Source organism: Trichoderma ghanense, assembly GCF_004382785.1.
Source record: "Trichoderma ghanense strain CCMA-1212 chromosome Unknown scaffold_6, whole genome shotgun sequence".
NCBI lineage: Eukaryota > Fungi > Ascomycota > Sordariomycetes > Hypocreales > Hypocreaceae > Trichoderma > Trichoderma ghanense.
In genome coordinates this window covers 210831-232833 of record NW_027395669.1, presented here as the reverse complement: position 1 = coordinate 232833, position 22003 = coordinate 210831, and the positions used below count along the sequence as shown (strand labels likewise).

The following is a 22003-nucleotide window of genomic DNA, read 5'->3' as shown; positions in this document are numbered from 1 at the left end:
GATCACATGTATAAGTCCATCGAGCTTGTACTGACCCTGGCAGCCCACGCCCTGCCCGTCGCTGCGCCGTATACCGACAACGAACTGCCCACCGTCGACGCCCTGATCGAGCAGAAGCGCAAGCAGGCCAGCCCTCCAGCAGCCCAGCCGGCTCCATCAACAAAGACCGAAGCTTCCAAGCCCGAGGCCCCCAAGACGGAAGCACCCGCGACGGACGACAAGTCAGAAACGCCCGCCCAGAGCGCCTCCGGATTCGGCGGGGAATCGGCCGGCGCGCTGGAGGAGGAGGCCAGCCAGGAGGGCGCCTTCAACCCGGAGACGGGCGAGATCAACTGGGACTGCCCCTGCCTGGGCGGCATGGCGCATGGGCCTTGCGGAGAGGAGTTCAAGACGGCGTTCAGCTGCTTTGTGTACTCGACCGAGGAGCCCAAGGGCATGGACTGCATTGAAAAGTTCCAGTATGAAATACCCCTTCGCTGATAAGGTGACGTGAGAGGGAATCGTACTGACAGTGTTGTTAGGGGCATGCAAGAGTGCTTCCGAAAGTACCCCGAGATTTACGGCTCTGAGCTCGAAGATGCTGATGCTGCCGAAGCTGATGCGCCGGCCGATGCGCCGGCTGATGCGCCGGCCGAAGGCCAAGAGGCAGCGACTCCGGCGACTGTCGTGACAGCTCCCGAACCCTTCCCTGAAGACCGACAGAAACTTCGGGAGGTTGTTGTCAAGGGTGGCCACTCGAATGGCGCAGAGACGGACAACCTTCCTGGAGTCAGGCTGGTGGAGAGGGTGACTGAGGAGGCTGCCGAAAAGAAGGAGCAGAAGTAAGGGGCTGCAGAATAGTTAATGGAGGAGAAAACCAGGTCGCTTATAGGTGACTGGGCCGAAAATTGGAGGGCAATCGAGTTGGGATTGCCTTCAGTGTATTCTAAGCGGGCCTTTTGATAAAAGGGACCGATGTATTCAAACGGTGTATGGACGGGTGTTGAAAAAGGGCCACGCGATAGACGGCCTGCATATGTATACTTAAAACAGGAGCAAATTCACGACATTCAACTTTTGCATCCATCACTGGGAACATGGTAACGGGCTCTGCAGTTCTTAGAAACAATATCCCATACAGTATTACTCAGAAACTCTACGGTATCAATCCAAACAATTAGTAGCTAAAAATTAACCCACATCCAAACCGTTTAAACGCCTTGCACCCATCCAATACCCCAAATCTCAAAAACCCCCAAAACCCTCCGCAAAACACCCTTCAAACCGCCACCGCACTCGCCTCATTCCCAATCCCATTCCCCTTCCCCTCCCCATCCCCATTCCGCTCCCCCTCCCCCTCCGCCCCAGGCCGAGGCTCATAAAACTTAAGCATAAGATACTGCGGCTCCCCCAACCTCGACCCCTCCGCGACCTGCTCAAACCCCAACGACTTATACAGCTGCAAGCCCAACGGCGACGAAATGATCCAAATGCCCGTCCCGTCCCTGTCCGCCCGCTCCATGCCCCAGCGCGTGAGCATCTTGCCGACGCCGATGCCGCGGTAGTCGCCGTCCACGGAGATGCTGTTGAGCGTCCACATCTTGTGCCGGTTGTGCCCCCGGAAGGCGTCCTTTGACTGTTCAATGAGCTCCATGACCTCGTCGTTGGCGTCGAGCAGCGCGCTCTTGTCCAGGAAGGGCGGCAGCCGGGCCATTCTCAGCTCTAGATCCCTGGCCCTCTCCTCCTCTTCGCTGCTCCTTCTCCTTCCTTGCCCTCCATCAGCGCCGTCGCCATCCTCTTCGCGATAATCATCATCGTCATCATCCCTCGCCGGCGCAGACCACTCCGCACACCCAACGATAATCTCCCCCCTCCCCGGAGCGTCCGTCAGCACAACGAGATAATGCAGCCCCGGATCCGCCAACCCCTTTCGCATCCGCGCCACGTTCCACTCCAGCTGGTCCTGCACGCCGGGCTTGATGCGCAGCCGCTTCGGGAACATGGCCTTGTGCATGGGGCTGTCGAGGAAGGCGGCGACTTCGAGGGCGGCCATGGCGGGGACGTCTTCGTCGCGGGCGGGGCGGAGGCGGAGGGAGTGCATGATGCGGGCGAGGCGTGATTTGGTCTTGTCGTGGTAGGGGAGCATGTGTGTGTTTTTTGTTATTATTTATTGTATGTATGTATGTATGTATGTATGTATGTATGTATGTATGTAAGGGATGTTCTAGATGAGGTAGGTAGGAAAACTTTGTTGTGTGGAAGAATGAAGAAGGATGGGAGGGAGAGAGAAGAGATAAGGTGGCGGTTGAACCAGGTGTCGTGCCTTTGTTGGGTAGGTTATATAGAGAGGTCTGATAAGGGCAGAGAACGGACAAAGCGGCATGCTCGGGCTGACGATACCCTTGATCCTGTTGGTTGCCTTCTTTTTTTCTCGCCTTGGCTTCCCCAGTATTCTAAAGGATTTTATCAGTTGATCGGGATTTTGCTCCTCTGATCGTGGCATCGTGAGTGAGGTAGCTTGCTTAGTCCGATGATGACGATGACGTCACAGTGCTCGCGGGCATGTGAACGAGCTGTGCGGCCTGCGAGACGCACTGTTCACGATGCTGGTTGCGCAAGATGAGCGGTCTTCTGGGGGACTGGGAGGAAAAAGATGCACTTGGTTGGGGTATAATGTCAAATTAGAAGAGAGTTCGTTATGTGCGTTGTTTTGAGTTTGGTACTGCCACTCGAATAGTAATGGTGGCCATAATCAGAGCAGAGACAAAGAGTCAACACCCAAAAGCTCTCCTAACCGAAACGCCCAGAGTCAACAATGATAAAACAAAAGAAACCACGAAATCATCAGAAACCCCCATCGTGACTAGTGAAACACGGTCCTTCATCGCGACTCGCTCTCCTTGCTCTTATACAAATAACGTCCTAGCACCGCCTCCACCGCGCCCACCGCAGCAAGCACGCCAACGCCAACGCCGACGTGCTTCCAGTCCAGCACCCTCCTCTCGTACAGGCCCCAGGCGCGGTACCCCAGGAACCCGCTGACGCCCACCACGCCCGCCACGTTGGCCAGCGCAATCGCCGTCACGCTCCCGTCCGACAGCTGCGAGAACTGGCGCGTCAGCCACGAGTCGGCCCTGCGGGCCTTGCTCGCCGCCTTCTTCTTGGCCGCCGCCGCCTGCTGCTGCTGCTGCTGCTGCTTGGCGAGCTCGGCGGCTTCCTGCTCGCGCTTGATGCGCTCCGCCTGCGTCTCCGTCTTGACGTCCTGCTCGAGGAAGTCGGGCGGGACGGTGTGCACGCTGGGCATGTCGACGTCGATGAGGGATGCCGTGGAGGAGGATTCGTTGGGGATGATTTCGGGGGGCTGAGGGGCGGCGGCCTGGGGAAATGAGTTAGAGCAGATGTTCCTCATGTTCTTCTTGCCTCTTCTAGTTCTGATGACGAGGGGGAGGGGGAGGGCGTACCTCTTCGGGAGTCTGCTTGGCACCCTTTGCAGCAGCGTCGGCGTAAGACACTATCCAGCGATCAGTAAATACGATCATCACCAGAGTCTGAAACAACTTACTTTTGACTATTGAAGAATAGAAAGGGGATGATCAAAAGTAGTTGCGTGGAAGATGCAGTCGATGGAAATCGAGATTGTTGAGGTTTCGTTCTAAGCTTCACGATAAAGAGAAGAAGGGGGAAAAAAAGGACGAATCATCGGAATCGCAACAACTATAAATACCTCCCACCATGGGAAGGGGAGAGGAAAAAAAAAACCCAATTGAATCCGTAAAAAGGTACATCACCTGCCGTGACGCAAACGCTCTCCGCAAAAGTCACGCCAAAGCTAGAGAATAAGTCGTGTCTTGGACGAAGCCGTGATGATGACGTATGCGGCTCGAAAAAACCTCGGCTTCCGCTAGTCTCTTTTTTGTCGTGCCTTGGCAGATGGGGGCAGAAGCTTGGGGAGCTTCGATTACATCAATGAGCAGGGATTAGAATTTATGCATGTCTTGGGACAGGAGGAGAGCTAAAAGCAGGGTCTGCTCGACAGATGTCAGTCGTAAGAGCGTAAAACTTGTTGCTGGAATTGATGGAGAGTGAATTGCTTCCATCTCTTTCGGCTGCTCTGCTCGCTATTACCCATTCTTCGCTTCATCACGAAAAAGTTCAAGTGCACGGGTTCGAGTCCTTCCTCTTACGATGCAGTCCTCTCACATCCACACAGAGGCTCGATTGGAAAGGGTTTATGACTTGATTGCTTGAACAAAAGAGCTATTCATCTCGAATGACTGTCAAGACTCCCTCCACCTCAGTCGTCAAACCGAAGAAAGGTGTAGGCGAGAGTCTGAAGAAAAAAAAAGGCAGGTATATGACAATGACAAAGAAGAACAGAAGATTGAAAAAAAAGGTACAAACAGCAAGTTGTCCTGACCGCGAGCCGGAATATGCAATGCAATGACACACAAACGCCGATGGTCAACGACAACAATATTCGCTGAAATGCAACAGGTGATTCCAACGCCGTGAATCGGGGTATCATGGTATCTCTCAACGCGCCTCTCCCGCCCACGAGTCTTCCGACACCATCACGCCGCTCGGTTTCTATTCCAACAGCAACAATGCTCAGTTCCTTCTTTCGCACAAAGGAAAGGATCGAGTCCACACAAAACTCTTCGGCTTCCATCATCTCGGCTATCCAGTGCCAAGGGGGTATCTTCCAAGTCGCTCTTTTCCTTTGTTCACGGCGCTGGACCGCGATGCTTCTTGACCCAATGCTGCCTCAGATGCAGCGGCATCTTGCAAAACACCATGGCCTTGTGCTCGTCGCTCAAAACGCTCTCTGACATCTTGATCTGCAGGTCGGCGTCCTCGTTTGCGAACTCCTTAAACAATATGTCGACAGCCTCTTCTCTCCACATCCGAGCCCTGCTTGCCTTTGACAGATCCTCTATGATCGTCTGCAGGCCGGCACTCTGCGTTTCCGAGCGGGATCGAGCTTCGAGGGCAGGCCTTGACAGAGCAGAGGAGCCCAGCAACGGAGTGGGCGTGCTTATACTGGCATTGGACTCATCTCGGGACGACAGTCGGCGACGCTTTTCCGGCGAGGTCGGCAGAGCTGATTGAGCGAGAACCGGGACAGCTATTGATTGGGCTAGGTCACCGGAAGACTGTCGCCCCATGGGGGAAGGCCTCTTCCGGCTCTGGGGGATCGACTCATCGGGAGGCGTCAAAGCTGAGCCTTGTCCGGCAGTGAGATTCCGCGGTATCGAAGGTGCTGTCGTTGGTCGTGGCTGGACGCCTGTCGTGGATGAAGACGCCGTCGTGGCTTGAGCCAGAGAACCCTTTTGCGGAGGTGGCTGCGGCTGCGGCGGCTGTTGGCTCGGCCCCTCAGAGACCTCTTGCACCAGGGGCGTAGGCTCGGTTTGCAGGTTCAGCACGCCCGTCCCCGGCATCTCCGTCTCGTCGCAAGGCTGGCCGTCGGCCTTTCGTCGTGGCTTCATGATCCTCTTCGGCGCTCCTCCCGACCCGATGACGTCCGGATACAGCACCTCCATGTATTCTTCATGGTCAAAGGGCCTCCCCCTCAAGGCTCGCGACAGCGGCTCTCGCTATGGCACAAAATAAAAATCAGCAACCCGGCGACAGGCGTGGGCGAGACGCGGCCCAACTCACTTCGATGTGCGCTCTCCATGCTTCCTCGGTGGCCGTCACGGTCCTCGTCACGGGGTTGTAGACAAAGTCTGGGTCTTCTCGCAGGCCGCGCCACAGGCGGAAGCGCTTCCGGGCGTTGTCGCTCTTGTTGATCAGATGGCTCTTGGCCGGGTAGGCGCCGTGGTGCTCCTGCAGGGCCTGCGTCGCGCGCTCCCACGCCTCGGCCTTGAAGCTGCTGTTCTCCCGCATGCCCAGCTGGACGCTCTCGCACAGGCTGCGGAAGAAGGTGGCCTCGTAGGCGGGCGTCCAGCTGAAGCGCGGCGCTCGGCGGTCGCGGTCGACGCGGCCGGGGCCTTGGGCGTCCTGGGCGGCGAGGTCCAGGTCCTCTTCAGACATGGCGGGCGTGAGGCGTGAGGCTGAGGGGCTGAGGGCCGAGGCGGACGTTCGGGATCGGGGGTCGGGGTCGGAGGCAGCTGGAGGAGCTAGGGCTAAAAAAGAGAAACGACCTCAATACCGAGGCTGGACACGGACGGATGGACCCCCAGCGGCAGCCTGTGAAAGCAGCAGCAGCAGCAGCGGCAGCGGCAGACTCTCAGGCGGCCTTTGGGGAGACTTGCTTCTTGTCGGGCGTGATGTCTTCGGTAGCCAGCGGCAGCAGGCCAGGGAGTCGAGCAGGAGAAGAAAGGCGAGACAACAAGACGAGCCAAGCCAGAGGCCGAATGGATCGTGACCTGCCGCATACGGGTCGGTGGGGGGGTAATCGGGTCGGGTTCCCTTGGCGGGCAGAACGTAGCAAAGGGTCACGTGGAGGTCCCTTTTTCGCCGGCTCTGGCCTCCGTCTCCATCGCAGCGCCACGTAGGATCAATCAATCAGCTCAAGCAGCACGGCAAAGCGTCGCACAGGATAGGCGCGGGCGGCGTCTGAAACCGCAGCGCAGAGCTCGCGGCTGCCAGTCATCGTGCGATGCGATGCGCTGGACGGAGGACCCTGGAAGGATTCTCGAGGGGGGGCTTGGGGTCTGTTGGGGGGCTTTGGGTGTTGTCCATCATTCGCGCTTCCAGTGCTCATGCTGGGAGGGGAGGGGTGCTGTTTTTGGGGGGCTCTCCAGCGCGCTGCATGTACCCAGTGCTTGGCACCTATAAGGGCCTGCGGCGGCTGCATGTGCGCTGTTGCGGGCTCTGGCAGGCGCTGATACGCCGCGACATCATGGCCTGCGGCGGCCGTGATTTGTGACCTCCCAAGACACCGCCAGTCCGGCTGGACCCTGTCAAATGCCAGGTACCGTCTACTCAAGGTGTCACTGGCTGGATCTACAATGGCGACGTCCGTGTTGCACGATTTTGATGACAGCGAGAGATGGCGTTGTTTATTTCCTCATGTCTGTTTGTTCTCCTGCAGCGTGCTTGCAGCTGAGACGATGCTTGTACATTAGTACATACAGATACACGTCATGACGCGGACAAGGGGCGGCGCTCAGGATGCGGAATCTCATTTGCCATCTGTACGGAGATTTACCGCCGACTGGACGCGAATCTGCATCTGCATCCCATCCATGTCATCCAGTCGACTTATGTAAGCCCAAGGTACAGTACATACGCATTTCAACTCCCCAGACTTGAATGCAACATGACTCTCTCTCTCATCCCACAGCAACATCATCTCTCTCCATTAATCCAACTCAGCAGCAGCATCTCAACCCGCACACGATTTACAGCATGGCAACGGCGCCAGCAACGAGCAGCACGGCGGCCACCATGGGCCCGGCAGCTCCAGCAGCCGCACCGCTCGACGGCGCCGTGGTGGCCGTGGTCGAAGGAGACTGCTCAGACGCAGCGGCAGTCGCGCTTCCACTGGCAGTCGTCTCGACGATCTCGGATGGCTGATCAGACGTCCACTTCTTGTGGGGAGCCGTAGTCTCGGACGCCTCCAGAGCGGTCTCGGAAGCCGCAGGAGCAGCCGAAGCAGACGAGGCTTTGGATAAAGGCGTGTGAACCGTCTTCGTCGCAGCCGGGCCGGAGGCAGAGGCAGAGGCAGAAGCAGAGGGGGACGGTGGCTTGGGGTGCGCGGCAGAGCAGAACTGAACCACAGCAGGGGCAATCTTGTCTGTACGTGTGTGTCAGAATTGATACTTGCATGGACGTCCAAGGCCCATCATCGTCCAAACGAGGGTCTTACTGAGTGTCTCATCCTGGCCGCATGTCGAGACCATGCACTCGACTGCTGGCTGGAGGAGGCTCTGATAGGTCTCCTGGTCTGCACAGAGGCAGGCTGTGTCCTCAAGGCTGCACTTGGCCGTCTTCAAAGCCTTCTCGGCGCAGTCCACAGCGCATTTGGGCAGCACATCCGCCAGGCCCTTTGCCGCGACGGCGACGGCCATGGAGGCGGCGAAGAAGAGAGAGGCGGTCTTCATCTTGGTTCGGCGTGTGGTAGGTACCTCGGAAGATGACTTTGAAAGAAAGGAGCGATATACAGTAATTGTGATCCAAGCGACAGGAGGGCCAAAGGCTGCCAGGCACGCCGGAAAGGGGGCTTCATAAATGCATTTTGAAATGCCGCACCAGCCGCTCAGGCCAGCGACTCGGACCCTTTTGTCTCCCAATTTCCGAGTTTTCTCTCGATATTTTGTCGCGAGCTTGGACGATTAGTTTGTATTCATGAACGATTGTTCGCCCAACAGACACCAACATAGTGTCGTGGCTCAGCGCACGGATTCCCGATCCAAAAGCGTTCCCCTGGGACGCGGTTCCACCACGCGGACCAACGTGCCGTCTTTATATGAGGTTCTGTTTGGTTTTGGCAACACCTAGGAAGTTCACAGGTGCCTTCTTGCTGACCATTCTGGAGTTTCGCGGCTTGTTTGTGCCGGATGAAGGTGAGGGGGTGGACATGGCCAGACAGTATATCCATCAGATCAAGATTGAAAGCATCGACGCCATCTATATTTATCTTTACATTAGGAGAGCCTCCACCACTGCGTTGCTCTCTTTTAAATTTTCGTTTCTTTCTTCCTTTTTTTTTTTTTTTTTTTTTTCTTTTNTCTTTCTCTCTCTCTCCCTCCCCCCCCCCCCCCCTCTCTCTCTCTTTCTTTCTTTCTTTTCTTTTCTTTTTTTCTTTTCTTTCGCGGACCCATGACTGTCCAGGATTTACTCCAGAGTGAATATGAAAAACGCAATCTAAATGACAACTCTATGGCTTCTTCGCTTGTGAGCCAGCAGCCAGTGTTGTCATGTTCTCCCAGCAGATGAATACCTTGGATCGAACACATGTCGATGGGCTAAACTTTTCAAGGGGCTGAGCAGTACTTTTATGATGGACCTTCCTTGTCTAAAACAGCGCGTAGAGGAAACGCCCACTGCTTGGCCCAGAATCTGCCGAGGGAAAGGGGAAATACCATGCAGAGTGACATCGTCTGGGGTTTACAACCAAACAGTTGATGTAAACGAAGATATTCAGGGCAGAGCTGGAGAGAATGTGCGTCTGCGGGTCGGAGCTGGTCCAGATGGAAGGTGATTGCCGCCTACCTAGAATGATGTGAGGAATAACCCGTATACTGGCGGAAAGAGCCAGTAATTGTCAGTTGATGGGGCACAGACAACTCTGTATCAAAAAGCACTACAAAGTTGGTGAATGTCAATGTCCTGCATGGTCTTTACGATGTGCGTTGCTGTGGAAGTTGTGCGCGTAAGTAACTGCGCCGCTGGGGGACCATAACGCCTCTAAAACAAACGCAATAGAACGCAACAAAGTCAGAAAGGTATCCGTCGTAATCAATGACTCCGCTATTCGACGTGCAGATCCTCATGGTCTGCGTAGCCGCGGCCATACGTTTGCCAGTAGAGTAACGTTGGCGGCTCTCCTCCAACTCAAACGACGGTGATGACGAAGCGTCCTGGAACTCGCTTTGGTGTAGTAGCTTCGAGTAATCTCTCGTTTTGAGATATGCAAATATCGCCAAAAGATTTAGAGTAATGCTTGAGGCGAAGGAAGCCTCCCCGAAAGATTGCCTCTTTCGCCCGTTAAATGGTAGTAGTCATCAATATGGCACGTACGCAAGTTCTTTCAACCTGTCGTCTTCGCCATCTGCCTCCCAATCAAGCCGTGAACTCGAAAACTCTCGAACCGCCTTGAACAGTCCGTCACCAAACCTCGCTTGCAGAAACTTTTGCACATCTTCGTTTCCTCCCGTCGCGAATAATCCGCTGGCGCTGCCCTCAATCTTGAGACCCTCCAGACTCGTCGCTCGGGATAACGCGACATACACCTGGCCCTCCTCAAAGGCATTAGACAGGTCAACAATGACGCGATCCAGCGTCATGCCCTGACTTCGATGGACACTCATCGCCCAGCCCGGCATAAGGGGAATCTGCGTCCGATGTAGTAGTGAATACGGCTCTTTATCGCCGACCGAGTTGACGACGCACGAGGCGTAAATGACGCGCTTCCGGCCGTTGTGGAAAAGCACCCGCGGCCAAGCCTGTGCCTGCGCCGGGTGCACTTGTTGTTGCTGTTGCAACATGAATTTCCGTATTTGCATTTCTCTGAGCTGTGCGTGGTCCCCCGTGAGGCGCAGTTCTGAAGGAATCGCATCGGCTCCCTTGCCCGTGGCTTCTCTGGGGAGGTTCTCGGGGTCAAACTTTTCGAAGCCGCAGATGATCCCCTGGCTTCCGTTGACCAATCCGCCTTTGATGTCGAGATTGACCTGCAAGATCACCAGCATGCCGCCACGCAGCGTGACACGGGCTTCCAGGCGGTGGTCCCTACAGGCGGCCAGAGTTCCGTCAGGCAAACGCTGCTGATATTGTGGCAAGTACTGATGCTCTTCCTGGTATGCGATGAAGCCGTCCAGCGCGTCATATTCGAGCTTTGGCGTCTTCAGCTTGTTAAAGTTTGCTCGGTTCACCTGGGCGACCTCGTGTCTTGTGCAGAGCAGCTTTGTAGCCTTGTGCACTTCGCAAGGGTGCTTCATCAGTGTTGCCATTTCGTGAGGTAAGAAGGGAATCCCAAGACGGCATTTTTGAAGCATCCTGATGAACTGCTCATCTTTTTGGCGATGGATTTCCTGCAAGTTGACGTGGGCAAAATTCGCCTGCTGCCAAGCTTGACTCTTGAACGCCCACTTGTCCGTCTCCGGAAATGGGCCATGATTCTCGTCGCAGTTGAACTCGGCTTCGTCTTCGTCGGCTATCAGCCGCTGGCCGCACTCCATGCAGAATTCGAAAGGCTTGACAGGCGGCAGTTGACAAAAATCGCCTGTTACGATGACCTGGAGGCCCCCAAAGGCTTCAATGTCTGTCGCCCTCCAATCATCTTCCTCTCTCTTCTCCCACGCGTTCCAGCAACGCACGGCCTTGATGCAGACATTCATGCGTTCGAGATGGTGATTCTCCACCATGCTGATCTCGTCAATGATGAGCACGTCGGTGTCCCTCAACCGCTTCTTGATGTGCTTGCGGAACCCTTTGCGAACGAGATCTTTGATGGGGAGTTTGTGGTAATCCGGCGTCCAGCCCATGTAAGACCATGTCGACATGCCGTCGACCTGCAGGGCCGCCCGGCCCGTGGGCGCAACAATGTGGACAATCTTGCGCATCTGCCGCAGCATCAGGACAGCAGCCTTGAGGACGGTGGATTTTCCGCAGCCTGCCGAGCCGGTGAAGAAGACGTTTCTTCCCGTGGCGATGAGGCGCAGCAGGTCTCGCTGCTCCTTGCATAACGGCGGTGCGGTGCTGGATGGAGCCGCTCTTGCGGGGTCATAGTTTGAGATGCCGCGGATGGGTTGGTCGAAGGTCGATGCTGACTCTTGACTGTCTGGAATCTCGTCGTTGTCGCTGTCATCTATCAAGATGAAATCTTCCGCCTCCTCATCATCGTCGTCAATGACTATGGCGTCGATCCTCTCCGCGAGAGAGGAATTCATGGTGCTTCGATAGTCATTGTGCCTGGTTGCGATTGGAGACTTGAACGGAATAGAATCAGTGAGCCCGCAGAAGGATTGCATTCACGTAGGATGGGGGGAAGATTATGTCATCATGCTCATAAGCAGACAGCATGAGATGAATCTGGTCAAGCCTCTGTCAGCAATCACGATAAGGAGGGTTTGAGTCTGTTCGTCCTTGAGGGCGAAATCCCTCATGGTGTTGAAACCTCCATAGGATGGATGTGTATTCCTGGTGCAGCCAACAGAGGGAAAAGGAGCATCACGTTGGTTCTGCATGCAAGTACTTACGCATCGATCTATGAAGACTCTCGAAACAGCAATCACAGACGCATGTTCATGTTAGTGGCCGAGAACAGAATCTCAATATTAGTTTAAAAGAGTAGTAGTAGAAGAGGTATCGACTTGCTGGTATGCTGCATATTTATGTAGGTTGGAGTGCTGAATAGATCACCACTCCCTTAACAAAGCGATCAAGACGTGAAGGGTGAAGTACTTCAACGTCTTCCCGGTCTCAAGATGTCGACCTCAGAGCCAACACGCTCCCAAAGCCATCACTTACATCAAGCCTGTTGGTCCAGACAATAAAGGTCTCATGCAAAGAATACACAGACCAGATGAACTCTTATCCACTAATACAAGAACCAATGCCAACTCACGCATCACCCTCCAAACAAAACCCGCTGGTGTCTCCAAATGTCCCAAGCAATACTCCACGCCCATCGCATAGCCAAAAACATTCCACATGGACATCAAACCAGCAAACTTCCTCGTCAATGGCCACGGGGACGTCGTGCTCATAGACTGGGAGCAGAGCGGGGCGCCGTGGTATACGCTCGCTCCAGAAGCAAACGGCGAATGGGACGCTGCTGAGGTGATTGATGACAACGCTTCACGGCTGGTGTATACGAGATATCAGGGTCCGGAGCCGGTGAACTTCCCGAGAGGAAGACCAGTATGGAACGTCTTCCCTGAATGGAGCAAACGGTGGCCAAAGGCTGGCAGAGGCTGCAGAGGTGTTTAGCTTGGGTCGGACAATGTGGATGCTGTTGCAGCAGGTTCCGCAGGACGATATTCAGCATCTCAACCCCGATGTGCTTCATGTCTGCTGGGACAGAGATGCGGCCGATATTCGCGATGCCTGGAAAGCCGTCGTCATGCAGTGCCTCAAGCAAGACCCTCTCGCCAGGAATGGAACTGGCCGACCTCGTGAACTTTTGGGGACAGCAGCAGGATGTTGCAGACTAGGTAAGCAATGCTTGTTAAGGCGAACCTACTAGGTATACATTACATATGAAGCTGTGTCATTGACTCATTAACTGGATTTACAAAACCTTTCAAGTCACCCCTTATGCCCGTTATCCCCCGCTCATGGCCGACCGCCAACTCTAATGACACCCGCCGCGATCAGTTTCTGGATCTTGGACCGCACGCTCGGGTTCTTCATGTGCTCCTGGAGGGCCATGGGGTCTGACTGCGCCTGCTGCAGGATGGCCTGCATGACTGGATCTTGCATGATGCCCATGATCTGCCATGATTCGTTAGCCAAGGCTCATGTGGTCGCAATGGAAAAGGATAAGGAAATCTTACCTCTGGGTCTTGCATCAGCCGCTGCCTCGTCTGCTCCTCCGTCTCGTTCTCACGGGCCGAGTACATGGCCGCAAAGGCCTTCTGCTGCTGCTGCTCAATCTCACGCGCGTTGGCGCCCTTGTGGTGCTCCGCGTCCACCTTCATAGCCTCGTCGCACGTGTCCACGCAGTCAGAGTACTTGCGCATGCCAAAGTAGGCCTGCGCCTTTCGGATGTAGGCCCGGATGAAGGTCGGGTCCTTCTTGATGGCCGTGTTGCAGTCGTCCAGGGCGCTGGGGAACTCGAACAGCTTGATGAACGCGGCGGCACGGTTGCTGTATCCCCTGGGGTCATCGGGAGCTCGCTTGATCATCTCGGTATAGGCGGCCACGGCGCCGGGGAAGTCCATCTCCTTGAACTTCTTGTTTCCTTCCTCACGGGCCTCCTCGGCCTTGACGGGGTCGATGTATGCCTTCTTGGCCGCCTCGGTCTTGGCTCGCTCGGCGGCGCGGAGCTTGTTCAGGACCTCGGGGGTTCGGTGCTCGGTCAAGGACTTGTTGTAGTTTTCGACGGCCAGCGCCAAGTCGCCCTTCTTCTCGTAAGCGGTGCCGATACGGGCGTAACTCTTGGCGATGAGCTTGAAGTCGGCATAGATCTGTCGGCCCTCGTCGATGGCCTTCTGGCAGGTCTCGATGCACTTGTCGTAGTCGCCCTTCTCGAAGTAGGCGGCGCCAAGGTTGTTCAGGTAGGTGATGTCCTGGTAAATCTCCCAGGCCTTGCTGTAGTGCTCGATGGCGGCGTCAAAGTTGCGCTTCTTGTAGTTCTCGGTGCCGAGCGCCTTCTCCTTGTCGGCCTCTTCCTTCTTCTTCTTCTTCTCGAGAGCCTCCTCGTCGAGCGGTTCGGGTTCGGGTGTGGGCTCCTTCTTGGGCTCAGGCTGCTTCTTGGGAGCGTCAGGCATGGGGGTATCTTCGGACACATTGTACGTCTGGGCGCCCTCAGGGGGGCTGTCCCGCATCTCCATGTCGACGCCCATCAGGACGCCCAGCACCTGGATCATCCGGGGATCACTGAAGAGGTCTTGGGAGTTGAGGGGATTCTGCTGGATCTGCTGCAGCTTGGCCATGAAGGCGGGGTCGGCCAGGAAGGAGCTCGTCTTGGGGTTGGAGGCAAGCTTCTGGATCAGCTGGGGGTCCTTGAACATCTTGCCAATGCCACCGGTCGGGTCGAGTCCGGCACCTGTGGAGAATGTATGTTAGAGAAGATGCAATAGACATAGACTGTGGGGAGCGGATTGAGCTATGGGTAGAACCTACCAGCCTCCTGCTGCATGGCCTTCTCGACAGAGGCCAGGCCGCTCTTGAGCTGCGCATTGTTGGGGTCGTGTTTGAGGCCTGTCTCGTAGGCATCGTTTGCGCCGAGCAGGTCTCCCTTGCCGTGGAGAGCGGCGGCCTTGCGCCCCCAGCCCTTGCCCCAGTCTGGCTTGAGCTCGGTGGTCTTCTCGGCGTCCTTGAGGGCGTTGTCCCAGTCCTTCTTGGAGGCGTAGGCGGCGGATCGGTTGGAGTAGAGGATGTGGTTGTCGGGCTGCAGGGCGATGGCCTGGGTGAACTTGTCGCTGGGGGGGCAGAATGTCAGCTTTTGTATGCAACGTCGTTTTGTGGGATCAGTTGGAGGACTTGAGAGACCGGCTTACATGGCGTCGTCAAAGTTCTTTTCGGCAATGGCCTTGTTGCCCAGAGCTTTGAGCTCGTCTGCGGAAGCCATGGTTGAAGCCTTCAGCGGTAGGGCGTGTGCTCTCAAGGTAGACAGAGGGTTGGGTATCAGATTGGATAGTGGTGAGGTAAAGCAAGTAATCAGTCAAGACGGAGAGAAAAGTGAAGCTTTTGGCGATGATCAGCTCTGGACGGATTGAAGAGAGACAGAGGCATTGGATTGCATGTGGGGTTGAAATGCAAAATACAGGCACCTTCTAGCTGCTTCGATGCGGGATCCCGCCCCGCTCTGAGCTGGTGTGGGGCAGGCAGTTCAGTGGCAGGCTGAGGCTGAGGCTCTGCATTACAGCAGTGACAAGTGAGGGTGAGATTACAAGTTGACAAGTCCTGGGATCCAGTTATTGCTGATCTGATCCTATGAAACTGGGACGGGATGACCAGCAGGATTATCTGCATCGGCCAATCACGTCTCTTGTCAATGCCGGGACGAGGAATTAGCCAGGGGAAAGGCCAGTATCTAGGACGACGAGGAGGCGGAGAGACGGAGAGACGGCCCTGGAGGCGCGTTGGAGCTACCTGCCCATCCATAGGTAGGTACCTGTAGATGGATAGGACCTGGGATTCACACATGAACAAGTTGAGGCCGATCACCTATCGATCATGGGATCCCTCGGGTCGAGCCTTTGTAACTTCAAGTTGAAGCTCGGCTTCCTAGTATTGTTGTCTTTCACATCACTGCCCCGAGGTATGCTGCTAACTCCAGTCTACATACTCGTAGAATACCATGTCAAATCAACTGCCTCTTGCATGCACAGCATCTCTAGCGTGCTACTGCAACCTATCAACTTCAACCACATCCTATTGCATGCAGGCGGATCAAGCCTGGCGCCCTGGTCTGCAGCCGGAACCTATGGCGAGGCTCCGTTCCCGATGCTAAAGGCCAGCAGCAGGGCGAACTAAGTCTTTGCGTGTACTTGTTCACTAATAAATGCCCGGTCTATGCCTAGTGCCGTATAAAGAGCCAGAAGCCCAAAAGCCCAAGAACTGGACTTGTCAACATGAAACCTCGACCTACCCAATTTACATGCTGTTGGGCGGTTGTTTCACAGCATTTCTCAACGTTTGGTCAGCCAACGTCGCACCCGAGCGCCCCTGGGAGCATCAGATAAGGTTACATAGACACCTAGTAGGTCTTATTGAGCTACCTGGAGGTACGGATTCACAGATGGCTGCCTCCGATCTGCCCGTCGAGGACCATGACATTGTCATCATCGGCGCCGGCCTCAGCGGCATCAACGCCGCCCACCGGCTGCGAACCGAACTCCCTCACCGAACCCTGACCATCCTCGAGGCGCGCGACGTCATCGGCGGCACATGGAGCTTCTTCAAGTATCCCGGCATGCGGAGCGACTCGTCCCTGCGCTCCTTTGGCTTCCCCTGGCACCCCTGGAGGCACCCGCACAAGATTGCCTCTGCCGCCGAGATCTGCGCGTATATCGAGGATGCGGCCAGGACGGACGGCACGCTGGACCAGGTCCGGCTTGGACATCGCGTTGTCCGCAGCGACTGGAGCAGCGACGAGCAGAGATGGACGCTGCAGGTTGATGTCCACGGCGCCAGGAAGCTGCTCAAGGCCAACTTTGTCTTCTCCTGCATGGGCTACTACTCGTACGAGCAGTCCCTCAAGAGCCCCATTCCCGGCATCGACAACTTTCAGGGCACAGTCGTCCATCCGCAGTGGTGGCCGGAGGATCTCGACTACAGCGACAAGCGCGTCGTCATCATCGGCAGCGGAGCAACCGCCATCACTCTCCTGCCAGCGATGGCGGAAAAGGCAAAGTCCGTCACGATGCTTCAACGGACGCCCTCGTACGTCATCTCTGTGGACAGATGCTCGAAGCTGGAATCTTTGCTCGCGACGGTGTTGCCCCTGTCGTGGGTGTACTGGCTTGGCCACTGGATCGACGTCTGGTTCGAGGTCTTCATCTCGGAACTTTGCCTGCGGTGGCCTCGTCTCGGACGATACTTGATCACGCTGGATCTGGATAAGAAGCTGCCCAAGAAGATTGATGCTACGGTTCACTTCAACCCGACGTACGGCCCGTTTGAGCAGCGGCTGTGCCTGACGCCTGACGACGAATTCTTCAACGCTCTGCATCGCGATACCGTCGAGGTGGTAACCGACGTGATTGACACCGCCGACAAGGACGGGCTCGTGCTCCAATCCGGACGCCACCTGCCAGCAGACATCATCATCACCGCCACGGGACTGCACATTCAAATCCTCAGCGGAATCAACCCCCACGTCGACGGCAGAGCAGTCAACGTTGGCGAGCAGTACGCATGGCGAGGCTGCATGATTGAAGGCCTGCCGAACCTGGCCTCCGTCTTTGGCTACGTGACGACAACGTGGACCCCGGGCGCCGATTCGATGACGAAGCTGGCCATTCGCGTGCTGAAGCAGATGGAGGCGGAACACGCGACGAGCGTGGTCCCCGTCATTGAGAGGACGGAAGGGATGCCGCGGCTGTCGAGCACGAATGCCAAGAGCTCGTACTTTGTCAAGGCGTTTGAGAGGATTCCAAAGGCGACGGGCGTTGCGCCGTTTTATGGGCGGGTGAGTTTGGTTGTGGATAAGTGGGCGTTGTGGTTTGGGAATGTGAGGGACGGGCTGGAGTATACGAAGAGGGAGGCCAAGAAGACAAAGTGACGGATCACAGCGCCTTATACTAAATCTTGTTGAACATGTCACATAGAGAGAGATACACTGTATATCGTCAATCTTGGAAGGTGATTTTACAGTGCATTTCTGCGGCTGATGCGTCATGGACGCGGTACTGGGGAGATGCCGTCGTGTCTCGGCCACAGAAGCCATGTTTATTCTCCGAACGTGACCAACATTCCAGTCATCAGGGATATCCATGAGTTGATGTTACGTATCGGGACGAAGCAATCGCTACCTTTTCACTCTGTACATGTACCTCGCGCTGCATCAGAGGGCTGATCCATCGGTACATATGCCTTGGTGGGTGGCTTACACGATTGGGGGCCTCCCAAGCAGCATCTAGTGAATTCTCACTTGCAGCATCAGTCACTTGAACCCATTGTGTGAGGCACTTTATTATGCCGCCAGTGAGCCATCTACATATACTTGGCTTGTATGCTGTTAGTACATGTAGTTGACATCCTTCACTCGCCCTCCAACTAGAAAGCATTCTCACCAAACTCACCCTGATACAACAAAGTCATCACCTTTGCTCAACCACGCCATCACAACAATAACATCACCACCGGGTAAATTCCAGAAAGATGAGGATCCTCAAGCTCCTCGCCCTTTCCACCCTTACCGTCACTGCATCTGCTGGCCCAGTGGCCTTTTCGCTCTGTCAGGCCGCATGCGCCATGGCTCTGTACGGAACTGAATCCTACGGGGTGTGTCAGGCGGCTTACTGGGTTGTCTCCGTCATCCCTATTCCCTAAGCTGTCATGACGTTGGCCCCTTTCAACCTGCTGACCAGATGCGAGGTGATGCAAGAAGTAACCTAATTGCCCCAGCCAGGCTCTCGATGCTGTTTTACGTGGTGTTGTTGGAAGCTAACCAATGTGTATCAACGGTAGATGCGGCCTGTACACTCGTACATGGAAATGCTAGGCATCTGATAGACACGGATTCTATGAATAGGGCTGCCGGATATTTTGCACTGACTTATTCGGTGCATGTTGAGCATGACCTAGTTGAGTGGTTGAAATTCTGGACTCGGGGGTTGTCGGCGAGAATTGGGGGCTCGGGATACATGTATGTGATGTCGGGGAACCTTCTAATAGGAGATGACGAACTTTTACTGCCATTGACCCTTTGACCTGTTGTTCTCTTGAAATGCCCAATGTCAGAGTACTGTGGTGAGCTTGTGCATGAATAGCAGCCGCATCATGGACCACTCTACATAGCATATCGTCAATGTCTCAACTCGTACGAATTGTCAATCAATCCATCAAGTTCCAGTGGAACCTCGTCCCGCTCAGCGCCAAGTTAGTGGCCCCATGAGTGCCTGGGCTGGCTCGGCCCGCGACTAGCGAGCGAACCGTTGGCAGCTGAACAGGACCATCAGATGCACCGTTCAAGTTCATCTAGAGCCCAGGTGTTCTAGAACTTGTTACTGCACATGAAATCAGGCCAATGATTGTCCCGAAGTTTGATGTCAGACACTCTGTCGGATGCATACAACAAGCTGGAGCTAAGAAGCCCGCCGCGGAATCTTTACTCCAGGTACGGAGTAACACACAAGCTCAACATTGAGCCTCATATCCGCCAGATCATCGTCGGGCCCCCCTTTCCCTTCCTTCACACGCCCCTGCTAAACGACCCCCGGATTTTCAACTTGATTCAGCCGCGGCTTACTCATTCTAGCCACTCCCAAGGCCTGCCCTGCCTGTCAATACTTTGTGAGGCGTGGCAACTAGCCGTCGATATATCCAAGCGTCTCCAGATTCCGCAACCGTGGTGTCGGGACTTGATTGAATGGCGTGGAATGATTTGAAACCATACATGCCGTCTCCCAACCCTCCGCAAATCACATTTCCCCCATTCCCCCTTTTTTTCTTTTCTTCTCTCATTGTCTTCTGATTTTCTCTTCTAGCCAACTACAGATCTGGACATCACTCACCCACCATGTTCACATAGAATCCAGAATTACACAGCGCAAAGACGTGCATATACCACACACATCTTATTCGCCCTCCCATCCAGCTCATCCCCCTCCCAGAACTCAAACAATGGGGCCTTCCACAACCAGCTTCCTATCAAACATCAGCCTCGTATTCCTGCTCGTCTTCCTCGCCAGGAGAATCTACCTCTGGCAGCGCCTGCGCCACATCCCCGGCCCGCCCAGCGCAGCATGGACAATCTGGTGGCAGCTCTCCGGCGCAATGTCCGGAAGATATCATGAGCGGTTGAAAGAAGCTGCCGACACATATGGTTCGTCCACACATCATTCATGCTCCCCAATCTCCTCAGTCTGTGATAGGATGAGTTTCCTCAGCCTGACTGTTGTGGAAATATATAGGCCCCCTGGTACGCATCGGCCCCAACCAGCTCCTCTCCGTCGACCCCAACGTCCTCCGCCGCATGTCCGCCGTCCGCAGCGCCTACACAAAGGGCAAGTTTTACGCCAGCGGCAAGATCGTCCCTGGCGTGGACAACGTCGTTTCCCTTCGAGATCCAACCAAGCACAAGGAAATGCGCGCCCTCATGACCCCGGGTGTAAGCCATCATCATCATCCCCCCTCCTCTTTGCTTGCCGTCAACTTCCCCCCCTGATGACTGACTCTCTCCCTCTCCTCACACGCAGTTCTCTGGCAAGGCCAACGAAGACTTCAGCTTCGAAGCTGCCCTAGACCGCCAGCTCCTCAGCTTCATCCACCTTCTCGAGCGCAAGTACGTCTCCTCCTCGGGCTCAGGCGCCGCGCGCCCCTTTGACATGGCCGAGAAGACGCAGTTCTTCGCCCTCGACGCCATCGGCGACGTCTCCCTCGGCCAGCCCTTTGGCTATCTCGAGAAAGACCAGGACTTGTACCAGTACAACAAGATCAACAGGACGTCGCTGCCCGTCATGAATGTCGTTTCGGTGATGCCGGCGCTGGCGAGTCTGGTGCATAGGTGGCCGCTGAGGCTGTTGTTGCCCAAGGAAGGGGATCAGGTTGGCTTTGGACGACTGATGCAGTAAGTGGTTACACTCGAACCCACTTTCAGATATTTATCAAGGGGGTTTGTGTGTGCGTGTGTGTTCAGAATGCTGAAGCTGAGTGTAAAAGCTTTGCGCGAAGTTATGTAGAGAGACGCCTCGACCCCAAGACTCCGCGCGCTCACGACATGATGCAGGCGCACATTGACAACGGCATGACCAAGGACGATCTCATTCAACAAGTCCTTCTCTCCATGTAAGCATTCGCCACTCCCCTTTCATTCCCGACCCCCTGACAGCTCATGCGGTGGAAAGGGAACACCGGAATGATCTCCACACAAAGAAGCACCATGTATAGTGTCAGCCAGTTTAGGTGGTTTTCTTCCACCACCTACGTGGCTTCACCTCAATTTTCTTCATGACAGCTCACTTACACAACTCCCAGCATCGCCGGCTCCAACTCCTCCGCCCATGCCCTCCGCATGACCCTCCTCGCCCTCATAACCAACCCGCCCGCACACGCCGCCCTCCTCACCGAAATCCGCTGCTCCCTCACCACCTCCTCTCCCACCGTAATCTCCTGGTCCCAAGCCCAGTCCCTGCCCTACCTCCAAGCCGTCGTCAGCGAAGGCCTCCGCATGTGGCCCCCCGTCAGCGGCCTCGGCTTCAAAACCGTTCCACCAGAGGGAGATACCCTCAACGGCTACTTTGTCCCCGGTGGCACCGAGATCGGGCAGGGCTTTCACGGGGTTGGACGATCAAAGGCCGTCTGGGGCCCGGACGCGGACGTCTTTCGGCCGGAGAGGTGGCTGAGGGCTGAGGGGGAGGAGTTGAGGATGATGAGGAGTGCGGCTGATACGCATTTTGGGCATGGCAAGTTTTCGTGTTTGGGGAAGCAGATTGCTTTGATGGAGTTGCATAAGGCTGTGTTTGAGGTACGTTGCTGTTACGTGGAAATTATACCGGCGTTAAACGGGGAGTCATCTGTGAACCAAGCAAAGGGGACCTAATGGAACCGAAAATCCACGACTCAAGCAAATAGGGGGTGGTGAAACGAAGAAGAAGAAGAAGAAGAAGAAGAAGAAGAAGAAGAAGAAGAAGAAGAAGAAGAAGAAGAAGAAGAAGAAGAAGAAGAAGAAGAAGAAGAAGAGAAGCTAACAATGTTTCTCCTCCGACAGCTTGTACGACGCTTTGACTTTTGCATCGTCAACCCTAAAGTCCCGATCAAGACGACCGCCTCGATATTCCTCTTTGCGTCCGATTTTTGGGTGACAGTTACCAAGCGCCATCTTTGAACCGCCGTTACTCGTGACGGGGGGCTATTGTAATGGCTTCTTTCTGTCTTTACGCACAGCCTTTCAAGGAACAAGATACCCCCAGCTCACGGAGAAACAACTTTCTCCAAACGTTTTCGTATGTCACTAATGCCTCGCTAACAAGCTACTGACACATTGTCCAAGTTGACACTGACGTAGGAACATGAGTTCTTCGTA

The 22003-nt window shown here is 55.3% G+C and overlaps 9 protein-coding genes across 9 annotated transcripts; 3 read left to right on the top strand and 6 right to left on the bottom strand.

Moving 5' to 3' along the window:
- Nucleotides 1-1258: 1258 nt before the first annotated feature.
- On the bottom strand, nucleotides 1259-2125 carry CCMA1212_005675 (uncharacterized protein; the record flags this gene model as incomplete). The annotated part of the gene is made up of 1 exon (XM_073702926.1): nucleotides 1259-2125. The coding sequence occupies one exon, from the start codon at nucleotides 2123-2125 to the stop codon at nucleotides 1259-1261; it is 867 nt and encodes a 288-aa protein (XP_073558238.1).
- Nucleotides 2126-2860: 735 nt separating this feature from the next.
- On the bottom strand, nucleotides 2861-6012 carry CCMA1212_005674 (uncharacterized protein; the record flags this gene model as incomplete). The annotated part of the gene is made up of 4 exons (XM_073702925.1): nucleotides 2861-3355; nucleotides 3441-3490; nucleotides 4718-5573; nucleotides 5638-6012. 4 exons carry the CDS (start codon nucleotides 6010-6012, stop codon nucleotides 2861-2863), a joined length of 1776 nt encoding a protein of 591 aa, XP_073558237.1.
- Nucleotides 6013-6478: 466 nt separating this feature from the next.
- Nucleotides 6479-6685, bottom strand: CCMA1212_005673 (uncharacterized protein; the record flags this gene model as incomplete). Its single annotated transcript, XM_073702924.1, has 1 exon — nucleotides 6479-6685. One exon carries the CDS (start codon nucleotides 6683-6685, stop codon nucleotides 6479-6481), a length of 207 nt encoding a protein of 68 aa, XP_073558242.1.
- Nucleotides 6686-7325: 640 nt separating this feature from the next.
- Nucleotides 7326-8027, bottom strand: CCMA1212_005672 (uncharacterized protein; the record flags this gene model as incomplete). The annotated part of the gene is made up of 2 exons (XM_073702923.1): nucleotides 7326-7720; nucleotides 7793-8027. The coding sequence occupies 2 exons, from the start codon at nucleotides 8025-8027 to the stop codon at nucleotides 7326-7328; spliced, it is 630 nt and encodes a 209-aa protein (XP_073558241.1).
- A 1623-nt stretch (nucleotides 8028-9650) lies between these two features.
- CCMA1212_005671 (ATP-dependent DNA helicase pfh1) lies at nucleotides 9651-11534 on the bottom strand (the record flags this gene model as incomplete). The annotated part of the gene is made up of 1 exon (XM_073702922.1): nucleotides 9651-11534. One exon carries the CDS (start codon nucleotides 11532-11534, stop codon nucleotides 9651-9653), a length of 1884 nt encoding a protein of 627 aa, XP_073558240.1.
- Nucleotides 11535-12297: 763 nt separating this feature from the next.
- CCMA1212_005670 (uncharacterized protein) lies at nucleotides 12298-12871 on the top strand (the record flags this gene model as incomplete). The annotated part of the gene is made up of 3 exons (XM_073702921.1): nucleotides 12298-12507; nucleotides 12611-12800; nucleotides 12852-12871. The coding sequence occupies 3 exons, from the start codon at nucleotides 12298-12300 to the stop codon at nucleotides 12869-12871; spliced, it is 420 nt and encodes a 139-aa protein (XP_073558239.1).
- Nucleotides 12872-12921: 50 nt separating this feature from the next.
- On the bottom strand, nucleotides 12922-14881 carry CCMA1212_005669 (Heat shock protein sti1-like protein; the record flags this gene model as incomplete). Its single annotated transcript, XM_073702920.1, has 4 exons — nucleotides 12922-13080; nucleotides 13143-14356; nucleotides 14434-14732; nucleotides 14811-14881. The coding sequence occupies 4 exons, from the start codon at nucleotides 14879-14881 to the stop codon at nucleotides 12922-12924; spliced, it is 1743 nt and encodes a 580-aa protein (XP_073558481.1).
- Nucleotides 14882-16054: 1173 nt separating this feature from the next.
- CCMA1212_005668 (FAD-containing monooxygenase EthA) lies at nucleotides 16055-17539 on the top strand (the record flags this gene model as incomplete). The annotated part of the gene is made up of 1 exon (XM_073702919.1): nucleotides 16055-17539. One exon carries the CDS (start codon nucleotides 16055-16057, stop codon nucleotides 17537-17539), a length of 1485 nt encoding a protein of 494 aa, XP_073558482.1.
- A 2053-nt stretch (nucleotides 17540-19592) lies between these two features.
- On the top strand, nucleotides 19593-21805 carry CCMA1212_005667 (uncharacterized protein; the record flags this gene model as incomplete). Its single annotated transcript, XM_073702918.1, has 6 exons — nucleotides 19593-19804; nucleotides 19893-20089; nucleotides 20178-20548; nucleotides 20641-20766; nucleotides 20956-21445; nucleotides 21689-21805. The coding sequence occupies exons 1-6, from the start codon at nucleotides 19603-19605 to the stop codon at nucleotides 21803-21805; spliced, it is 1503 nt and encodes a 500-aa protein (XP_073558483.1). The 5' UTR covers nucleotides 19593-19602.
- Nucleotides 21806-22003: the final 198 nt, after the last annotated feature.